This window comes from Chelonoidis abingdonii, chromosome 1 (assembly GCF_003597395.2).
Source record: "Chelonoidis abingdonii isolate Lonesome George chromosome 1, CheloAbing_2.0, whole genome shotgun sequence".
NCBI lineage: Eukaryota > Metazoa > Chordata > Testudines > Testudinidae > Chelonoidis > Chelonoidis abingdonii.
The window spans coordinates 8,147,096-8,167,585 of NC_133769.1; the positions used below are offsets into that span (position 1 = coordinate 8,147,096).

The 20,490-nt window shown below is 39.2% G+C and overlaps 1 protein-coding gene across 1 annotated transcript in view; it reads left to right on the plus strand.

Annotated features, from left to right (window-relative positions):
- The window catches only part of TAF3 (TATA-box binding protein associated factor 3), a 135,357-nt gene that overhangs the window by 93,259 nt on the left and 21,608 nt on the right, over window positions 1-20,490 (plus strand). Inside the window, exons 3-4 of the mRNA XM_032773327.2 lie at window positions 11,948-13,752; window positions 19,242-19,324. Of these exons, the coding sequence (XP_032629218.1) occupies window positions 11,948-13,752; window positions 19,242-19,324 (1,888 nt within the window). The remainder of the gene's footprint in view (window positions 1-11,947; window positions 13,753-19,241; window positions 19,325-20,490) is intronic.

The window sequence follows — 20,490 nt, forward strand, 5'->3', positions numbered from 1 at the left end:
CAATTAGATAAGTACATGGAGGGCAGGTTCATCAATGGCTATTAGCCAAAATGGTCAGGGACACAACCCCATGGTCTGGGTGTCCCTTAACCTCCAACTGCCAGAAGCTGGACTGGACAACGGGATGGATCACTCAGTAAATTATCCTGTCTGTTCATTTCCTCTAAAACTTCTGGCACTGGCCACTGTCAGAGACAAGATACTGGGCTAGATGGACTATTGATCTGACCCTGTATGTCTGTTCTTTTGATCATGATAATGCTGCCAGCATCTCCTTCTTCAGATCTGTCCTTAAGATCCACGTCTGTCACAGCATCTATAGGAAATCAGCTAAATAATGATGCCTAGGTTGAAGGACAGATTGGGCCTAGCTGACTCTTACTTCAAATATTTATAATAGCAAAATAAAGAAAATGCAAATATGTTCCTTAATATAGATTCATAGACTCTAGGACTGGAAGGGACCTCGAGAGGTCATAGAGTCCAGTCCCCTGCCTTCGCAGCAGGACCAAATACTGTCTAATAAGTGCATGCCTTGGACTGTATCATCTCTCCTACCCTCGATTTGTCTTAACAGGGTATAAACTCTTTGGGACAGACTTTGCATGCATATGTATAGTGTCTTACACAATCGAGCCCTGATTCTGACTGGGGCTTCTTAGCTCTACTCCTATATTCAATAATAGTTTGTCTCTTTAATATTCAGAGCACCTGAATGCCTGCAGGTAGGTTAGGAACTCATTTGTGAATGAAACCTAGGAAATTCAATAGTGTCAGATAAGAATTATTTGGCTAGCTTAGCTACTGCTAGAATAGCCAGTTGTTTGTTTCTGGGCTAGCAAGAATAAGTAGTTTGCATATGAAATATTATAATGTTAATTAATGGATATCCATAATACTGGATAATAATAAGAGTCTGACTTAAAATACTGTATTTTCAGCTATAATGGCATAGAGAATTTAAGGGAATTTATGTATGAAGCTCTTTAAAAATATGTATATGAAGTCAGTGTATATGTTTTTAGTGAGATCTGTGATACTTATTCCTCATTTTAAAAGTTCATCCAATAAGATTAGAAATGTAAGTGAAAAGGCTGACCATATGCTTCTTTGTCAAGAAAAATACAGATAAAACCCTGGTATTACTTCTGAGAATTGTAAGATACAAATAATACTCTGTGGGTTTCAAATCTTTAGATCATAAATTTGATCTTTGCAAGAAGAACAGTACAGAATCTTAGATGTAATAGAATTCTCTTCCAGCAATACTTACAGGAAGATTATTAAAATAGTCCAGATATTGACATTGTCTAAAGAGTTCTACTTGTGCATATTTCTTTAAAGGAAAAAAAAAAAACCTTAATACACAATATTACCATAGCTAGGCCCTATTATATTATTGTAATCATAACTTAACCAAGAGCGGTGATTAACGATGGCAATTTATTGTATCTGACGAGGGGAGAAAATAGGAGATGTTGTCGTTATCATAAATCATATCATAAATAACCAAAGAGAAGCACTCCGAAAGCTTGTGTGGTGTCAGCAGCAAGGCCTTTCAGGCACGTTAGCCTAGGATGTAGCCATAGAAACCCCAAAGTCATATTGTTATCTTCCTCTTGCTGCAGTTATGTGATACAACAGTATTAACATATAGATTAGGCCATTTATAATACTAGGTGTCATTTCAGGTTGACTTGCTTATATAGCATTTTAGTTTTTTATTGTGCAGAATGTTAAGGAAACACTGCATTTTTACAGGTCAGTATATAGCCATTTATAACACATCAGCTTCACACCTCTGTCAGTCCTGCTAATGTACTCTGTTATTGATTGGTTGTACTGTCTGAATTGTCATTGCCTAATTACCTTGTCTTTGCTAATAATTTCATTTTTAAAAAGTCAAATATGTTCTTTTAAAGAAAGAAAATGTACACCCATGTGCATATACGTGCTGAGTTGTGTGCAGTGTCTTTCTGTTGGAGCATAGGTAGGACAATGTAGTGAGGGAATTAAGCTATTATAAAATGCATGCAAAATCTGTTTGTATTTGTAATTTGTCACTGAGATCTTTGGCTCCAACGCTGTGTATTTTAGTAATTGCTGCCAAACAAGGGGACTTTCAGAGTACACTGTAGCTTGGCTATCGCAGGGAAGAAACATTATCAAAAATTATTTGGAATGATGTCAAACAGACCAAAAAAGAAAGAAAGAGAGAATCTAGTACAATATCATGTTATATATATGGAGACTGTGCCCAAGCTCTTCGTTCTGTGGGTCACTTCTTAAGATAGACATCTTTTTATGGCTCCTTTCCGTTCCAATCCATAACAGTTATGGGCCTGATTAATATTATATATATATTATGTGTATATAAGGCCTACATTATGGGGGCAAAGTAAAAGTAAATTCTTTCCTCTCTGGGACTTTTTTAGTTTTTAGTACAAATTCTCATATTTTTGCCTGCAGTATATTGCACAACTGTAGGATGTTTATTTTGTAAGGTTAGATAGAGATTGTGAACTTCACTGATAACAATCTGCCATACTTTGTTTTTCACTCCTTACCAGGAAATTGGGTGTGTCATTTAAGAAGTCTGGGTAATGTAGTCTGACGAACATTTCCTGTTGTGTGAAATATTTATAATTAGAACCACCACTAGTGGGCATTCAAAAGAACTACGTGCACATATTATACTTACAGCTGGAAGCTCCCGATGGTCTAAGCTCTTAGCCATTGCAGTTTATTTCTGGTTTACTGTGTATTTGCTGCTACTCCTGCTTTGGTCTCCACAAATTTGATTGTGCTTGATTTTATTCCTAGGCTTGGTGGATTCAATTTTTTAAAATAATTTCGACATATATCAATGTTTATTTTAAGCATTTTTTTTCAACTTTTTTTAATTTAAATTTTCACAGTTGCGAGAAATTATGAGAGTGGTCAGAAAATAATTATTTAATGACAGTAGATGTTGACATTCAGAAAGTTACATCTTTATAACAGTTAAAACACAAATGGTCAACTTCACATGTCAAAATATACAAAGTAAATGTCCTTAAATGGAGTTCCAATAATTTCTCAAGCCGCATTTTTCTTACTTTGCCTATCTGTAAATTTCAATTATTATTGATGGAATTGGTTTGTCTGTACAGTGAAATTGACATTTACCAACAAAAATCTATTCTTTCCGTTTATACCAAAGAAACATATAGAGGACTGATGGAGAACACAAAGAAGGCATGTAGGGTGAAAAGTGATGCTGGTTTTTGTCTTAATTGGTCTGGAAATTCATAAGGCATGGACTGGGTTACAGTTAGCATCAATATTTGAAGACTGATGGATGTTTCACCACTGTGACAGGAGGGGCTCCTTAGACCACCTGGAAGTGCTTTGACAGCTTGAGTACTATGGGTAGAGGATTGACAAAGGAATGTGAAGCCTGTCACCTCTATTGAACAGCTTCCAGTCCAGCCCAGATTAATACTAGTGACAGAAAGTTAACATCTAAACATTTGGGCCAAGATTTTCAAATGTAACTATTGATTTTAGATGCCCCAATATTTTGGTTATTTAACTGATACACCTCAAAGAAAAGCTGATTTACAGAAAGTGTTGAGCACCTGCTCTCTGAAAATTAGGTCCCTTTAAGATGTTTAAGGTAGGCACTGAGAATCACTAGCCACTCTTGAAAAATCTTGATTTCTGTATATAAATGTGTCGTTTCAGTCCAGTGTACATATGTCTACATTATAACAACTGTTATCACAGACAGAATGAACTTACTGGCAGGCTCAGCACAAAGCTCAAAGTCTCAAGGAAAACAAACTTCCCTTCTTCCCTGCCCCCAAAGGTGGTCCCAGGAATGAGAGATTGAGGAACGCTAGTGATGTGGTGTGAGAGAAGTGTACCAACACTGTATCTGTTTTGTATATAAATTGTTGGCTTCGGTCTTTAATTCTGGTCACTTAGTACTTTTGATAGGTACTAAAATGTACAAAATTCACAGGAGTAAACATGGCATCATTTTAAGTTCATATTGCACAGTAAGAATCTTGGTGAGGAAGGTTTAGATTTAATATGCCTTTAGGAAGTCAGGATATTATTTTGCTACTCTTCTTTCAATTTCTCTTAGTGAGTACAAGCACATTTTCTAGTTACTTTGGGAAAGTGCCATAGTTATTACAAGTTAGATAAAAGCTATTGTGCCATAAGAAAACAACATTCAACTTTTAACAAAAGTTTTTGGTTCTTTGATTTAGATAATATAGTGGCTGGGACGTTATAGTTACAATTCATTCTAAGTCCTTGTCTTCAATAGCTTAAAACTTTTCTCCAGAATTATCTTTTGGCTTAATCTCATGCTTTATCTCAGGCAATAGGTGAGTGGGTGTGTGTGTGTGTGTGTGCACGTGAGTTTGAAGAAAATTGTTCAGTCATTGTTGAGTCAGGGCATGAAAAAATGTTTTTCACTTTTTAGGAAAAATTGCTAGCTTCTTTCTTGCTCTTGCTTCAGAATATAAAATTTAAATCTTGACCTCTATCTGGTCCTCGGTGAGAAATATGTGCTTTGTCAGGTTAAAGGAAAATTATTAGGAAATAGATAGTGAGTATTTCTGTTTCAGGTCTGCTAAATTATTCTCCAATCATGAATACTAAATTCACTGAAAATTAAGAAATGTTCAAGTGAAAATAGCAATCCAGGCATGTAGGGTCTGCTGTCTACCTTACTAATCAAAGTGCAACTCTAAATAGAGCTGCATGCTTCTTCAACCTTGAGACTGTCTGCACACAGCCAGCTGATCCTCCTATGTAGCCCCTTGAAGGAAGGAGCGGAAAGAGCTCAACAAGCCTTATTGCCAAACTCTGACATTACAATCTCAACATTTGGGTGCTCCCCAGAGTGCACTACACAGTGGGAAATACCCCCAGTGAACAGTCCAGTATGTAAAATAAATGTGCCTTTATTTGACATCTTTTGCAAACTCTGCTAAAATGTTGTGGGTAAAGATTTTAAATATAAAAAAGACAAGCACTTACCGATCTCTTAGAAACTATCTGATCTCTTTAACATACAGTCAAACGTCGCAATAATGCGCCCCGCCATAACGTGAAATCACATATAATGCGATCACAGGTTGGCTCCCATTTAAGGTATAATACAGTATGGTACTGTACCAATGGTCCCCAACACCATGGCAGGGGAGAGAAGCTGCAGCTCTGCACCTGCTGGGGACGGAGAACTCCAGGACTGCGGGTGCCGGTGCTGTCTGTCCCGGCAGACGCGGGGCCACGGCTTCTCTCTGGCTTCAAGAGGAGCTGCGGCTTCCCGCCTGCCAGGAGCAGAGAACTCCGGGGCTGCAGGCGCCGATGCTCTCTGTCCCGGCAGGCGCGGGGCCACGGCTTCTCTCCGGCTTCAAGAGGAGCTGTGGTTCCCTGCCTGCCGGGGACAGAGAGAACCGGCATCCTCAGTCCTGGAGTTCTCTGTCCCCAGCAGGCAGGGAGCCACGGCTCCTCTCCCTTGCTGGGCACTAGGGGCACTAGGCGGCGCACATCAACGCACTGTGTTGGGAACCACTGACAAATCCCGCTATACCACGAGCCTGCATTTAGCGCGATCAAAGTTTTTGGACCCCAAACATCGCGTTATAGCGGGGTTTCCCTGTATTTTAATAATTTATCTTACTGGGTCTGGTATTATAACTGTATGGTGTATTTGGGAGTTTAAAGCTATCGCTAAATACAATAAGACAAAATATTAAATTCATGCAAATAAGCAGTGTTAGTTTATGTGGAAACTAACCATCTGGCCTTTTTGCATTTAATATCTTAACAGTAACATTGCATCAGTTTGTTTTTGTTCATAATAGTAAAAGCATTGTGGGTATGTTCTGTTCAGTGTGTATTGTCTGTCCACATCTGAGCCAACTTCAGATGATATGACTCTGCTACTGCTCTCAGCTGAGGGACTTCCTTCTGTTCTACATAGGTACTTATTTGGCTTTTTTCACCACAATGTCTGAGCTTTTCACAATAATTGAATGATGTTTGATTCTCCATTTGATAAAAGGGAACTGAGACACAGGATAGGTTAAGTGACTTACCCACTGTCACCTAGTAAGTGTGTAACTGAGGCAGGAGCTGAACAGTCTTGTGTCCCGGTCCAGTGGTATGTCCACTAGATTCTCCTGTCTTCAAGTTGTGAGCTTGTGCTCTGAGCTCTGCATCTCCTAAGTATAATAGCTGGTTATGTCCAAAAGTATGGTAATTATATATGCATGTTATTATTTTCCCTACTTGAAGTATGAATGTAGTCTGATGCATACCTCTTAATTCCAGAGTTCAGTGCATTCTCTCCTCAATCTCCTGCCTCCCCATTTGATAGCTGCCTGCCACCTTTTCATCTTCCCTTCTCCTGAAAGAATAAAATTCCGCCTTCTCTGTATTAGGTAGCCAGGAGTTGTTGAAAGAGGAATGCAACTAGCCTACCACTAGCCCTGTCTCAGAAATCAAGGCAGTTTCGGTGCTACTGTGCCTTTGTGTCAACTTTAAGGAGAAATAGTCCTAACATCACCATGAACTAGGAAACTCATCATAGAAGTGCTGAGAGCTGCTGTCCTACTACCGACCCACAGCCAAATTACCAAGTTATGTATTCAATAACCACTTGGCCTTTAAGAGTAGGTCAACACAGCAGCTGAGAGGGAAACAGATGCATGCTAGCTCTGCTCAAGCTAAGCGCTAAAAATACCAGTGTGGCTGCAGCAGCACGGGCTAGCTGCCAGAGGAGTTTGTACATGGGCAACTACCCCAAACCACCAGCCATGCTGCTCTTTTTACTTGAGCTGAGCCAATGCATGTCTGTCTACCCATGCTGGGAAACATTCCCCCCAGCTGCTGTGTAGACATATCCTAACAGTCCATGTTGCTGTACAGAAACATGGTGCACAAAAGAAAAAACTTTGTGCCTCTTAAAATGCTTTTGTTAGATAAGGTTCAGCAGCTTTCATCTTTTTGCTGATTTAAAACTGTTAAATAAAAAATTCCAGCATTCAGTAAATGAGACCACCATGTAAAAATGTTGACACATTCTTACTGCTTGTACTGAAGCTTCTCTAGTACCTTCTATCCAAAGATCTCAGATAATTACATTTAAGCTAAGCCTTACAACATGACTGGGAAGTAGGTGAAATTATCCTTGTTTTACAGATGGGGAAACCAAGGTACATAGAGATGGTGACTTGCCCAAGGTCAGAGAGCAGTTTTGTGGCAGAGCCAAAATAGAGCTCAGATCCCCTGGCTTCTGTGTTCCTTAACCTAAAGATAATCCATCCTTCCTTTCATGAATGTGAGAGACTGACCACATTAGGTAGGATCAGACAGCGCACAGGCTTCCCTCATCTTCTAATACACTACATTCAGAATTGCGGTCCTAATAGTGGACTTCACAAGAGTGGTGGGCTGACTGCTATCTGATTGTTTGACTTGGTGGGTGGAGAAATCCACATTCACGGTCAGACTGAGAGTACTAAGCGATATTCAAACCAAGATACTATAGAGGTGAACAGCTAGTGTAATAAACAATTTCTCAGTATAGCCTTAGTAATGTGTGTACTAATATTGATTCTGCACTCCCTTGACTTACAAAAATATCTGTAATCTTGAAAATCCTCCCAAACAGCTCTAGTCTCCTTTCTGTGCAGGAGAGAGTTTTTAGGGCAGATGGCTGAGGTGATATCCATTTGACCTGTAGATGCTGACTCAGGAGTAGTACCGTTCATAAGGTGGTTGGAGATAGGGGGAGATCACAGTGAAAGAGAGTTAAAAGCAGTTCAGTTTACAAAGGATTGCACACTGAATGTGCCTGGTAGCGATTGATATAGCTAAGGGTGAAAAATAGTTGCATTATAATCCATCCCTCCACATTTTCAAATACTCATAATATTGTCAAGCAAATTACCTTTTCAGAATGACATTTTTCTATACTTTGGTCTTTGCCCCAATGTGAATTTGTTTGAAGGAAAATGGTCCAGTAGTTTATGAGTGAGAGGAGAGTTGAGAGATCAGACTTTCTATATTAAAAAATCGTATCTTATTTTCCAACTAGCCCACAGTAAAATGGCTCAGGTCTGAAAGTTGCCAACTGGCAGGAAAATAGCCCTCATGGAGGATCATTAGATGGCCTTGTTCCAAGTGAAATTTGGGTTTTATTTTATTTGAAATATGGGTGTTTCCAAATTGCCACCTGAGCATATCCAGAGATCACTGTGTGTGTCAATAGTAAGGCTGGCTGGGAAACCGCACTTCCTTTTTACAAAAGAAAATTTGAGGTTTTGACATAAGTTTTTATTCCATGGTGGAACAAAAATGAGAGCTTTTTTTAAAATGTTCACGGAAAGAGAGACTGTCCCATCCCAGAAAGCCAAAGCTCAGTAGTTAAGGCAGTGATGTGGGAGACCCAGGTTCAAACGTGTACTCCAAATCAAGCAGAGCAGGGACTTGAATCGTAAACTCTCACATCCCAGGCAATGGCCATAAACATTTGGCTACTGGCTGTTCCGGGGTGGGGATCATTCTCTCTCTGTTTGGTTCTAACCAGAAATTCCACATTGTACCTCAGAAGCCTTCCTGACAAGTTGTGTTGAAACTGGCCATTTCCACAAAAAGATTGTTCCAACAAACCAGTATTTTCCAATGAGAAACGTTTTGTCAAAAAATTCCCAACCAGCCCAAGTCATTAGTTAAATGCTTATGAACCTCCAGAACAATTCAGGAGACTATGAACTTGCCCGTACAATTTTCCAGGGGAATCACAGTTCTTATAAAAAGGCTGGTGGGTTACTCTGTTGCCAAGTTGGCTTCGTGGTTTACAACAATGGGCATGAGGCTAGGAGCCAAGAGGCTCTCAGTTCTAGTCTTGCTCTTGCAGACTGAGCTTTAATAGTCTCTGCACTTCCCAAACCTCATTTATTGAGATGTCACTCAAACCCCAGTGGCGATAAAATATCATCACTCTATTTTACAGATAAGGCAACAAAAGTGCCAAGGGGTTAAGTGAGTCACACAAGGTCACACAGAAAGCTGGAGCTAGATCCCAGATATCTGATGTGATGGACTGAAGGACTCAAATTCAATATGTAGGAGGTTGGAAATACTTAGGTACTGCTCTGATGTATGCTAAAGAAGACCCTAAGATGGGTAGGTTGTCTCAGACCTTCATCTCCATCTGAGTTCCATTTATTGGCTTTCCAGACAGGATTTCAAAAACGGAAGCTCCTTTGGCTGCGTGTGGACTTCATGTGTCTTGTAGGAGTAGGGGTTTGCTCATTGTACAAAATTCCTGCCTCCATTCCCTAAACTGTTATGCAGAACCCTGTGCAGCATGGCTATTCCCCTTAATTCCAGAAGCTGTTGTATTCCATGGTGCTGTATGGATATAATGTGAGAGGTGCCTGGGATGAAAGAAGTTCTGTCAATGTAAAATATTCCACTGTTCTCTGTTAGGGCATGCTATATCAGCTGTTTAATTGGGACACCGAGTAGAAATCTTTGGTGCGGGAATGTTTGGTTTTCATAGTAAATGTAAATATCTTTCAAAACCCTTTTTAGACTGTGAGCAATGTTGGTTGTTGCAGCTTTTTTTCTTGTTTTTAATTAATTCAAAATATGCCTCCACATACCTCATTTTATCCATATAAAACATTTTATGTCCACCCTAAAAGGAGAATGATAACATTCCTTGCCTCTCATATCATTTTGGATTTGGCTGTGTTGTGTTTTCACTCTTGTAACCTTGATAAGTAGATAGTTTTGACTTTAAAGTGCAATGGTGCTGTTAAACTTCATCTTGTTTTCTTTTTACTTAGGGTATTTAAAACAAAAATAAACTGCTGATGGGGACCCATGCATAATGGGGCTGGGAGGAAATAGACACAGCACCCCACAGCGTGGTTGCCATCAATGCTGTATAACGATCTAATATTTATTCCTCCTTCATCTCATGCCAGTTTGGAACATAAGGGCAGAGCTTATTCATACAGCAAGGCAGACCGAAATTGAAACTGGTTTGATGATCCTGAAACATAAACCATCAGTTAGATCTATGTGTAGCTGGTGCAGACTCAGTCAACAGTGATCTGTCAGTTTTCCCTTCTAATATTTAAAAAATAGGATGTGAATGCCCAGCCAAGCAAACCTAACTTCTAACACTTTCTGTTTTTCATGGAAGGCTTTATACTCGAGCAAAGTTTCCTCTCTGGGCTGGCTGCTGTAAATCCTCTGGGCCCTGGCAAAAGCCAGAATTGCTAGCTTATTTTACATAATTTGCGATGCTGGCAAGATTCAAGCTTCAGCCCAGGACTCTTGACTCAACTCTCCTAAATCAGGATATTGACACATTACAGTAGAAAAACATAAGCTCAGAAAACCTGAAAATAAACTCTTCCAAAAGAATTTTTTTAAAGAGCATCTGGCTTTAAATAATTTCAGCATTTTACTTCAGTTTTTAAATATTTATTAGAAAGACAGCCTGCTCACTTAAAAGAGGCAGCTTGTTTTATACTTCACCACAACAAACAATTTGTACTGTAGGGTGACTAGATGTTCCGATTTTATAGGGACAGTCCCGATTTTGGGGACTTTTTCTTATATAGACACTTATTACCCCCCCCCATCTTGATTTTTTACACTTTCTGTCTGGTCACCCTATTGTACTCTGTCCTTCATCAAAGAGTCCTAAAACACCTTCCAAATATAATATAAACCTCACCACACCCCTGTGAGAAAAGGTAAATTGTTGTGCCATTTTTGCAGGTGGGTAAACTGAGGCATAGAAGTGACTTAGTGCTTGTGTACATGGGGAAGATGTACTTATTTAAGAGTGTCCACATGGTGTGTCATACTGGTATAATTGTAAATGTATAATCATATCGGTATAGTTATGCTGGTAACATTTCCCCATATACACAAACCCTTACTGGAAGAACAATAAACAGTATGGGTAGAGCTTAGTCCTCTGTTTTAACCATTAGGCTATGGTGTCGCAAGAAGAACATGGAGAAAGTATGTTTAATTGGACAAAAGGTCTCATGTTGAGAGCTATATTCATGATGAACAAGCAGTGTACAAATAGTTTCTCTAAAAGTGTGAAAGAAAATCATGTTACTCTTATTAGTTAACTGACACTCAAAAATCTGTGGGCATACAAATAAGGCATACATTTAAAATGTACCGGATTTTATTTAATTGGATGTACACTTTATGATTTATTTTATGATAATAGAAAACATTGTTACTATTCCCCTCCACGTTTTTTTTTTAAATGAATCAGCCAGGTGCTTGTGTGTGTTTGTAACCCAAGCAACTTGAATGGGTTACAGTGAGATTCCGAGAGAGTGAGAGAGACTAATATGTGATTGAGAATTTTCCTCTTACGGTATGCAAAATGTTTGGATGCAATATCGTTCAATGATACCAGTATCATTTCACTATATTTTTGGGTGAGCTTTTAGCACTCATTAAATGTCCAAAGTTCTGACAAATTGACCAAGTCCTAGTCATAGAACAGTTGAAGCAAACTACAGCAGCAGGAGAAATTCCCTTCACTGTCCTGTCAATATGCCTCAAACCTGTTCTGGAGGGTCTTTTTTTATGGGTGAGACATACCTTCAAGCCCATTTGATCCTTGGTTTTAGAATTCCAACAAGGGTTCCAGTTAGTATCAGTTGTGAAGATGGATTCTGTATTGCAGACAGACGTCTGCCAGTCACTAAATGTAATTGCTCCACTCGCTTCATGTAGGTCACTGAACAGGTAGCAGATGATGATAACATTGAGCCAAATAAAGTTTGAATGCTGTCTTGATGCTTATTAATTTCCAATAATTTATTGTTCCTGTATAACATATTTTTAAAGTATCCCAGTAACTTTTTTTTTTTATTTCTTATAACAGAGGAGGAAGAGGAACAGGTACCCACTGATGGAGGTACATCAGCAGAAGCCATGCAGGTTCCCTTGGAAGAGGAAGGAGAGATGGAAGAGGATGAGGCAGTTAATGATGAAAACTTCTTGAGCAAGAGACCCTTAGAAAGTCCTGAAGCTGAGGAAATGCCTGCTATGAAACGACCAAAACTAGCTATCACTAAAGGGGACATCATTGATGGAGCATTGGAGCCACGTGAACCTCTCAGTTCAATAAACACTCAAAAGGTGCCTCCAATGCTTTCTCCAGTTCATGTTCAAGATAGTACAGATTTAGCCCCTCCTTCACCAGAACCACCGATGTTGGCTCCCATTGCAAAATCACAAACGCCAGCTCCTAAAACATTAGAATCAAAACCATTTGCACCTAAAACAAAGGCCAAAAGTGGTTCTCCAGGACAGAAGACTAAATTGCCTAAAGCTACTCCAGCACCAGTAATTATTGGAAGTCCCATACGTTCACCAAAAACTGGATCCAAAGAGAAAAAATCACCAAGTCGTGCCAAAAGTCCAAAAAGTCCGAAAAGTCCAAAGGTTCCCGCTCATGTTTCCCAAGAGGTAGTCAAGCCTGAAACCCCAAGTAGAACCCCTTTGGCTGCATTAAGTGAAAAGATGGGAAAAGAGAACATCCAAGTAAAACAAGGGCAAACACCCCCTGAGCCTGGGAAACAAAATAGTGAAAATCCATCTAAGAAAGTGGCAGTGATGGACAAGACGATTGATGATTCAATTGATGCTGTGATTGCCCGTGCATGTGCAGAACGAGAACCTGATCCGTTTGAGTTTTCCTCTGGTTCAGAATCAGAGGGGGAAATTTTTACCAGCCCTAAAAGACTTTCTGTTTCAGAAACTCCAACTCCTAAAGCTTCTGTTTCTGCTAACAGCCTAAATAAGGTAGGAGCCACCCCAATGCCTCCCTCGGGTGGGACTTCAAGCTCAGACATTTCATGGACAATGGATGACTCAATTGATGAGGTCATTCGAAAAGCAAAGATGGGGTCACCTTCTAATCCGCCTCCAAACTTTCCTTATTTCTCCTCTCCTTCTGCATCACCACCAACACCGGAACCTTTGCTCAAAGTCTATGAGGAGAAAACCAAGCTGGCATCATCAGTAGAAGTGAAAAAGAAGCTGAAGAAAGAGCTGAAGACAAAAATGAAAAAGAAAGAAAAACAAAAAGACAAAGAGAAAAATAAAGACAAAAGCAAAGATAAGGATAAAAACAAGGAGAAGGATAAAGACATAGGAATCAAAGAAGCAAAGTTTCAATGGAAAGACCTACTCAAAGATGATGACCTTGATCCCTATAAGTTCAAAATGAAGGACTTTGATGATGTTGGTACAAAAATGAAGTTGAAAGATGGCAATACCAAAAAAGAGAGAGAGAAGCATAAAGATAAGAAGAAAGATAAAGAAAAAGGCAAGAAAGATAAAGATAAGAAAGACAAAGAGAAAATTAAAGATAAAGGTAAGGAAGATAAGATAAAGGGTCCCTCAGCACCTCTTCTGTTGCCTCCCAAAGAAATGCCTTTGCCTTTGTTTAGCACCCCTACTGCCATGAGACTTCCTACCATGTTGACTTCCTTGTCCACAATGCTTCCTGAAAAACTGTTTGAGGACAAAGAGAAGCCTAAAGAGAAGAAGAAAGACAAAAAAGAGAAGAAGAAAAAAAAGGAAAGGGAGAAGGACAAAGAAAAGGAAAAGAAGGAGAAGGAAAAGGAGAGAAAGGAGAAAGAAAAGAAAGACAAAGAAAAAGAAAAACACAAACATGACAAAGTAAGCTGTTCAGATGGTATTAACATTTTACACGTAAGAAATTGTTTACATTTGCTCCCACACTTTTTCTCATCACAAAATTTTGCTTTCTAGGAAAATTTAATGGAAAAATGCTAATAGATGACCTGGCTCTATTTTATGACAAGTCACCTAAGTTAAAACAGGGTATGATGTAAATTTCTGGGTTTGTCCAACAGTACCAGACAGATCCTCTTTAGTTTTAGATTTGCCAAATGTTTGTTGAATTCAGTTTTGCAAAACTGAAATTTGCGACTGTCTGAGATCAATTTACATCTGACCCACCTGAGCTACCAGGGCTCCAACATTGACTAACTGGCCTTTACTGATAAAGGTGACTCCTCTAGGTCAGAGTTTAGACAGATTTACAGCACTGTGTAAGGAAGCTTATATGGTGCAATGCATTTGTTAGTCTCTAAGGTGCCACTAGTACTCCTATTCCTTTTGAAGCTTATATAGTCATTGCTACACATTTGTTCCACAGATGAATAGACTTCTGATTGTAGGACTATCAGGAGCGTTCTCCTGCACTCTAAATTCAGTTTTTGTTTTTTGGAGTTAGTAAAATTCCACAGCTTGCTGGAAAAATTGGTAGATATAAGGTATAATGATAAGCAGTGTTAGCTTGAATTATGGATTTAGTCATTACTTGCCAATCCAAGCTGTAGTTGTTCTTCTGAAGGCAAAAAATATTTCTAAATAAGCCTCAGGTTCCTTCCTACTGGTCATCCCGATTGTACAGTATGGCCACAAGTTTCTCTCTTAGCAAGACACCAAACTTGTTTTCCCCATTGATCAAGCACAGTAATATATTTTTTTTCAAAACGTAGTCATTATGGCCTAAATGTTCAAAAGTGGCCTCATTTTGAGTGCTTTATTTTAGTCACTAGAGCCTGATTTTCAAAGGGCTGAGCACTCACAGCTCCTATTGACTTAGGAAAGTCTATAGAATCATAGAAATGCAGGGCACTGCCCCATTAAAGCCACTTTCTATCCACCCCAGTTTTGCTAATTGATGTAGGTCAGGTTACAGCCTACTCTTGGTTTTATTTATTTATTTATTTATTTATATATACACACACACACACACAGAGTTTTGTTCTTCTCCTTGTCTACACTGACTAGCTTTAAATGTGCCCAGCTTTACAGCAAATACACGGTCAGCATAAATGCCTGATCTTGGGAGTCCACCCCCTGCCATTGCAAGAGATTATAGTCTGTTGTCTTCTTTCTAGTTTTTGAGCAATAAGTCTTGCAAAAATTGGCAAACATAGCTTCTCAGTTTAGACTCCAGACATTCTGGAGAATTAACTTCTCTCATAGAATCATCGGACAGGAAGGGACCTCGAGAGGTCATCTAGTCCAGTCCCCTGCGTCATGGAGGACTTGATGATGGTCACGGTTTTGTTCTACCTGTCCATATTCATTTATCTGACTTTCGGGCTACTGCAACATACAGAGAATACGTTCCATAGATTCTTTAGTCTATGTCCTCTGTAAATCTGGAACATTTTGGCCCTATTGCCCCCAAAGATTTTAACAACAAGTAAAATGCAGACAAAAAAGATCTTGACCATTCTTAACACATTACATGGCCTAATAAATACATAACTATTTTTTATGTTTTCTGCTTATTTCTATTCTTAATTTACTTTAGAGCAATAGAATGTATACACAAAGGAGTCTGAACTATTAAAGATTTGTTATAGTCTCAAATATAATATATATTTTAATGAAAGGAGTTCAACGGTAATAAAAACTTGGTCAGATTAAATTGAGAAAGCTGCCCATTACCTTGGCAAAAAGTCCCTGTCAAAAGATAAACTTTAAAGCTAGAATGCATGAAAGACTTCCTAGATAGAATTAAAATTTAAACTGATTCTTGATAGATAAGCTTTTTTTAAATCCATCTCTTTGCTGCAAGTCAGGATTTTAAAAATAAATTTCCCCTTTAAATCTCTTGAGCGATTTTCATTTTTTGCAAGGCCGCACTGCTGGTGTCCTGGAAAAATGGAGAGTTAGAGCTTTATCAGTTGGTGCCCTGAGGTATGTGGCAAAGAAGCTAAATCCTTGAAGATTAGCAAAAAAAATGCAGCACATGGCAATAAGGGGCTTATGTGACTACTAGTATTAGTTCAGGTGAAAGAAGTATTGCTTATACATAAAACTGGACAAATCCACTGACAATGTATTTTTAGTTAGCTACAAAGGAGTCTTATATTGCTGGACTTTACCTCTTTGGTGATTTGGGAAGCTTAGTAATCCACTGTAAATACTCTTCTGCTGGCCCCAATTCCCAGTATTCCTCCAGAATGCTGCTCTTTCATTTTAACCCCTAAAAGCACAGGTTTCCTTAATTTAGCTTTTAGATCACACAATGGCTTACTTAACCGGCAGTTATGCTGTAAGTGCAAATGATCAAGTTACTGCCTGGACACTTAACATTCCATGACGTGTCAATTTAAGAGACATAAGAATGAGCTGGAAGATGAGTGGTGTTCCTTGGAAGTCTCTCAAGATTATAAACTTGATTATTTTTTGAAAATGTCAGATGTGTTAGATAATGTAATAAAGAAGTTAGTGAATGTTTATATGTTTAGAAAAGCAGCGTTAGCACTAGACAATATATGGCAGTGAGTAACATTTCTAATTTAGAGTACTGTTTTGTTATGACCAGGTTTTGTTAAGTAAGTGTGATTTCATCCCTTAGTTTTGATTTATGTTTTTAAATATATTTTGTTAATGTATTTCCTGCAACTGTATGCCAAAATGGTTGGCAGATAAATACAGGGCAGTCCACAATATATTGCATATAGGACACAAAAAAAAGTCACAGCATGAAGCCTTGGCATGCTTAATAAATTAAGGCATTCAGTCGCAAGACCTAAGAGGAAGAGGGGGAATGATGATAATTATTCAGGACTAGATTGAGACTATAGGATCTGCCAGGAGCATTGTTATTTTGCCCCTGGACTAACCCAGGAGGGAGATTGTGATTTAGTTTCCCCACTGCTCGAGGGAGAAGTAACTAGGGTGACCAGACAGCAAATGTGAAAAATTGGTACAGGGGGTGGGGGTAATAGGCTTCTGTATAAGAAAAAGCCTCAAATATCAGGACTGTCCTTATAAAATCGGGACATCTGGTCACCCTGGGAGTAACCTGCATTGTGTATGGATCCTGCACACTGGCAGACCTATGTGGTGTGGAAGTGGAGCTCTGTGGAGCCTGCTTCCACTCCCTCACAGCTACCTGTGATACTAGTAGCTGGCACAAAGGAGTAAGGGGGCTCTGTATGCCCCACCATGCTGTGACAGAATCCAGGCCATGATTTGGCCCTTATTTATTTGTTACAGTAGCACCCAAAGACCCCAACCAAGATTTGAACCCTCTTGTGCTGGGTGCTCTGCACACGCAGACACAGTCCCTGCCCCAAACAGGCTACAGTCTAACTAGTCAAGACAGACAAATGGTAGGCATGGGGGATGCGAAATGATTTATGCAGTGTCACACAGCACATCTGTGGCTGAGCCAGGAACAGTACCCAAGTCTCCTGAGTCCAGTCCAGTTCCTTGTTCACTGCACCAAATTGCATTTAACGGAGACAGAACACAATTAAGAGAAACATAAGGGGAAGTGAGAGAGAGAGAGAGAGAACGAGCAAGGCCATTCCACACAGCAGGAACTGCAGAGAAAAAAACGCCTTGTACCAACTTGTGAGGAATGGCAGAAAGGAGATTTGTGGTATATAACCAAAGGAGTGGAGAGAGGTCTCAGGTAGAAGCATAAAATCATAGGGTTTAGAAGGGACCGCAAGGATCATCTAGTCTGAAGCTAGTCCATGGAGAGCTCTTTGGTATAGCTTAGTTATCAGTGTAAAAAAAGGAAATGTAGAGTCAGATTTTAGCTGGGGTTGGTTTTGGTTTTGGGGGTTTTTTTTGGTAGAAGTTGCAGCTTTTTATATATAGTCCAACTTTCTCAGTCATGTATCTCTGGTCTCTATATATGGGAATATATAATTATTACACCTAATTGCCCTTCCAAGTCCTCCTACTCTGGCCTTTGCCTTTTTCCATCCTGCCCTCTTATCATGTTGACAGTTAGTCCCCTCTTTCCTCCTTAAAACACTTCCTTTAAAACATGCTTCTTCCCTCAAGAATTGTGGTGCTTTTTCTTTAATTCAGTCCAGCTGATTGTGCAGTGAATTGTTGTGTGAACTGTTTTTTCTCGTTTGGATTCCAAGGCTCCAAATCAACACAGTGCTTAAGCTTGTGTTAAAGTGCTTTGTTGAACAGTGATGGATTTAAGCATGCATTTAAAGTGAGAACTCGTCAAGAAAAAATCACAAGAATATTTTATTGTGGGAAGTGTTGTTTAGCCTAAATATAGGGGTTGCTATAGCTCCCCCTCTAAAAACTGAGTTGAAAAGCTGATCCTCTTGGGCGCTGAGCACCATAAACTGCTATTGGTTTGGAATTTAGGATGCACAACAGACACTAGTTCTTAGTAACTCATTCTTCACAATATTGCCGAGCATCCTGACTGTGGTCCCAAGGCTGCAAACACTTATGCATGTGCTTAACTTTGCACATGTCAGTAATCCCGTTGAAACCATATAATTAAGTGTTCGCAGATAAGGGGCTTAGTTAGGTTTTTTCCCTTTTCTATATTCAAAGTTTTGATTCGGCAAGAGGTCACAGTGTGTTTGCCTGCTGTTTTGGGAAATATTTGCTTTAATCTAAACTGTGTGAAGTGTGCCCCGATACCGAGATGGATTCGTAATAATTGAGTGTGAAGATGCTTCTCTTGAGGGCCTATTGAGTACAATGAGAATATCTGTACAATGTTAGAGTCTGACTCACAGTTCACATTTGTCATATCATATCAGTCTCAGGGCTTGTCTACAGTGCATCACAGTGTGGACTATGGTATGAATTGCAGTGCACATTAAAGTGTTACAGTAACTGCCTCACGTGGACACTGCTGGTGCAAACTGAAAGATAACTAGTTCACATTAATATAGTGTAGTTTGAAAGCATTAATGCAAACAAGGTACCTTTCAGTTCACACCATCAACAGCCAGTTAGAATGCAACACTTCAGTGTGCTCTGCAATTCACACCTCTGTAGTCCATACTGCAGCACAATGCAGAGATAACCTCATTGTGTTGAGACCAGCTTAATCTGTTCATAACTCTTCAAGAATATTAAAGCAGTAATTAACATACTTCACATACATTTACAAACACAATGAACGTCCAAGTTGACTTTTCAGCCCATAACTGATTTGTGATGAGATATTGCAGGACTCCCCCAACAAACAGTGTGCTTACATGCTGTGGCATGTAATATGGGGAAGAGTGATAATCTAAACTTCCTTTTGTCAATTTAACTCCAGTGTAATTAGTAAAGAAGTGTTAAATCTCTGTTTAGAGAAGCAGTGTATTTATTGTTGAATGTATCCCCTTGAACAGATAAAAGTGGAACCTGTTGTTCCAGCTCCATCACCGGTTATTCCCAGGCTGACGCTGAGAGTGGGTGCTGGCCAAGACAAGATGTAAGTACAAAGAAATCGAGTGGAAAGGGGTGCATGCTTGTCAGAGATTCATTGCTTACCACTTTTAATAAATCCTGTTTTCATAAAAGAAACTTTAAAAATTATTGGCTGATAAAGGTGTGCAACTATGAAACCTTATCCCGATATTACACAGTATAAATCAAAATACTTGCCATTAAAGAAATCTCACCCAATTTATTTCTTAACCTCTTAATGAAACACCTCAGTATTTCTAAGGAAAGCCCTCTGAATTGCTCCATTATCTGTCCTGCTGCATTCCCCACTAATGTTCTTCTAGGAACATAGTCTTAAATCACTGGTCAATTTAGAGTAATGTCCAATCTTCAGCAGTAGCCAATGAAAACCTTCATAATCCATACCGTACCCCAGGGAGAAGTTTCAGAGCCCCAAGCAGTTAGCAGCTTTGTGCATTGAAACATGATGGTTGACATCCCTTTATACATTTTTATCTTAGCTAGTATAAACTGTTGGTAGTGGTTATTCATCTAGGTGCCTAATCCTTTTTAAATCCTGGTTTTGTTCATTAGCTCACTAATTATTACTACTTGAACAGTAATACAAAAGGACCTAATAGTCCTTTTGTGCTGGGTGTTGTACAAACATAAATAAATAAGACAATCCTTGCCCCAAAACGCATATGATCTAAATAAGGAGAAGATGCAACAGGTGGATGTAGAACACAAGCGGGAAAAGAGTGTGTGGAGGGGGAGATCAAGTGACATCAGATTCCATAGGTTGGCTTTGTATTGTGTGAAAGTATTTTTTTTAATCAGTTTTCAAAATGTGTTGCCTTTTAGTTACAGGTTTCTTACATTAAGATATGGTAAATATTAGCGCCCAACAGATCTTCTCCCTGCCACTCATTATTTTATGCACCTCTGACATGTTGCTTCTTCTTTGTGTCATAACCAAACTGAATAGTCTAATCTTTTTTTCTCTCTCTCGATGGATGAGCTAAGTTGTATTATTATTATATTATTATTGTATGCCAGTCTTTCCATGCCTATTGTCATTTTCTTTGTCCTTTACTTGACCTTTTCTGACACATCTGATTTGAGATGGGGTATCTAGTGCTGAACACAGTATTCAGTGTGTCATCTTACCTGCCATCCATTTACAAAATGACGTTGTGATGGAGTGGTCTA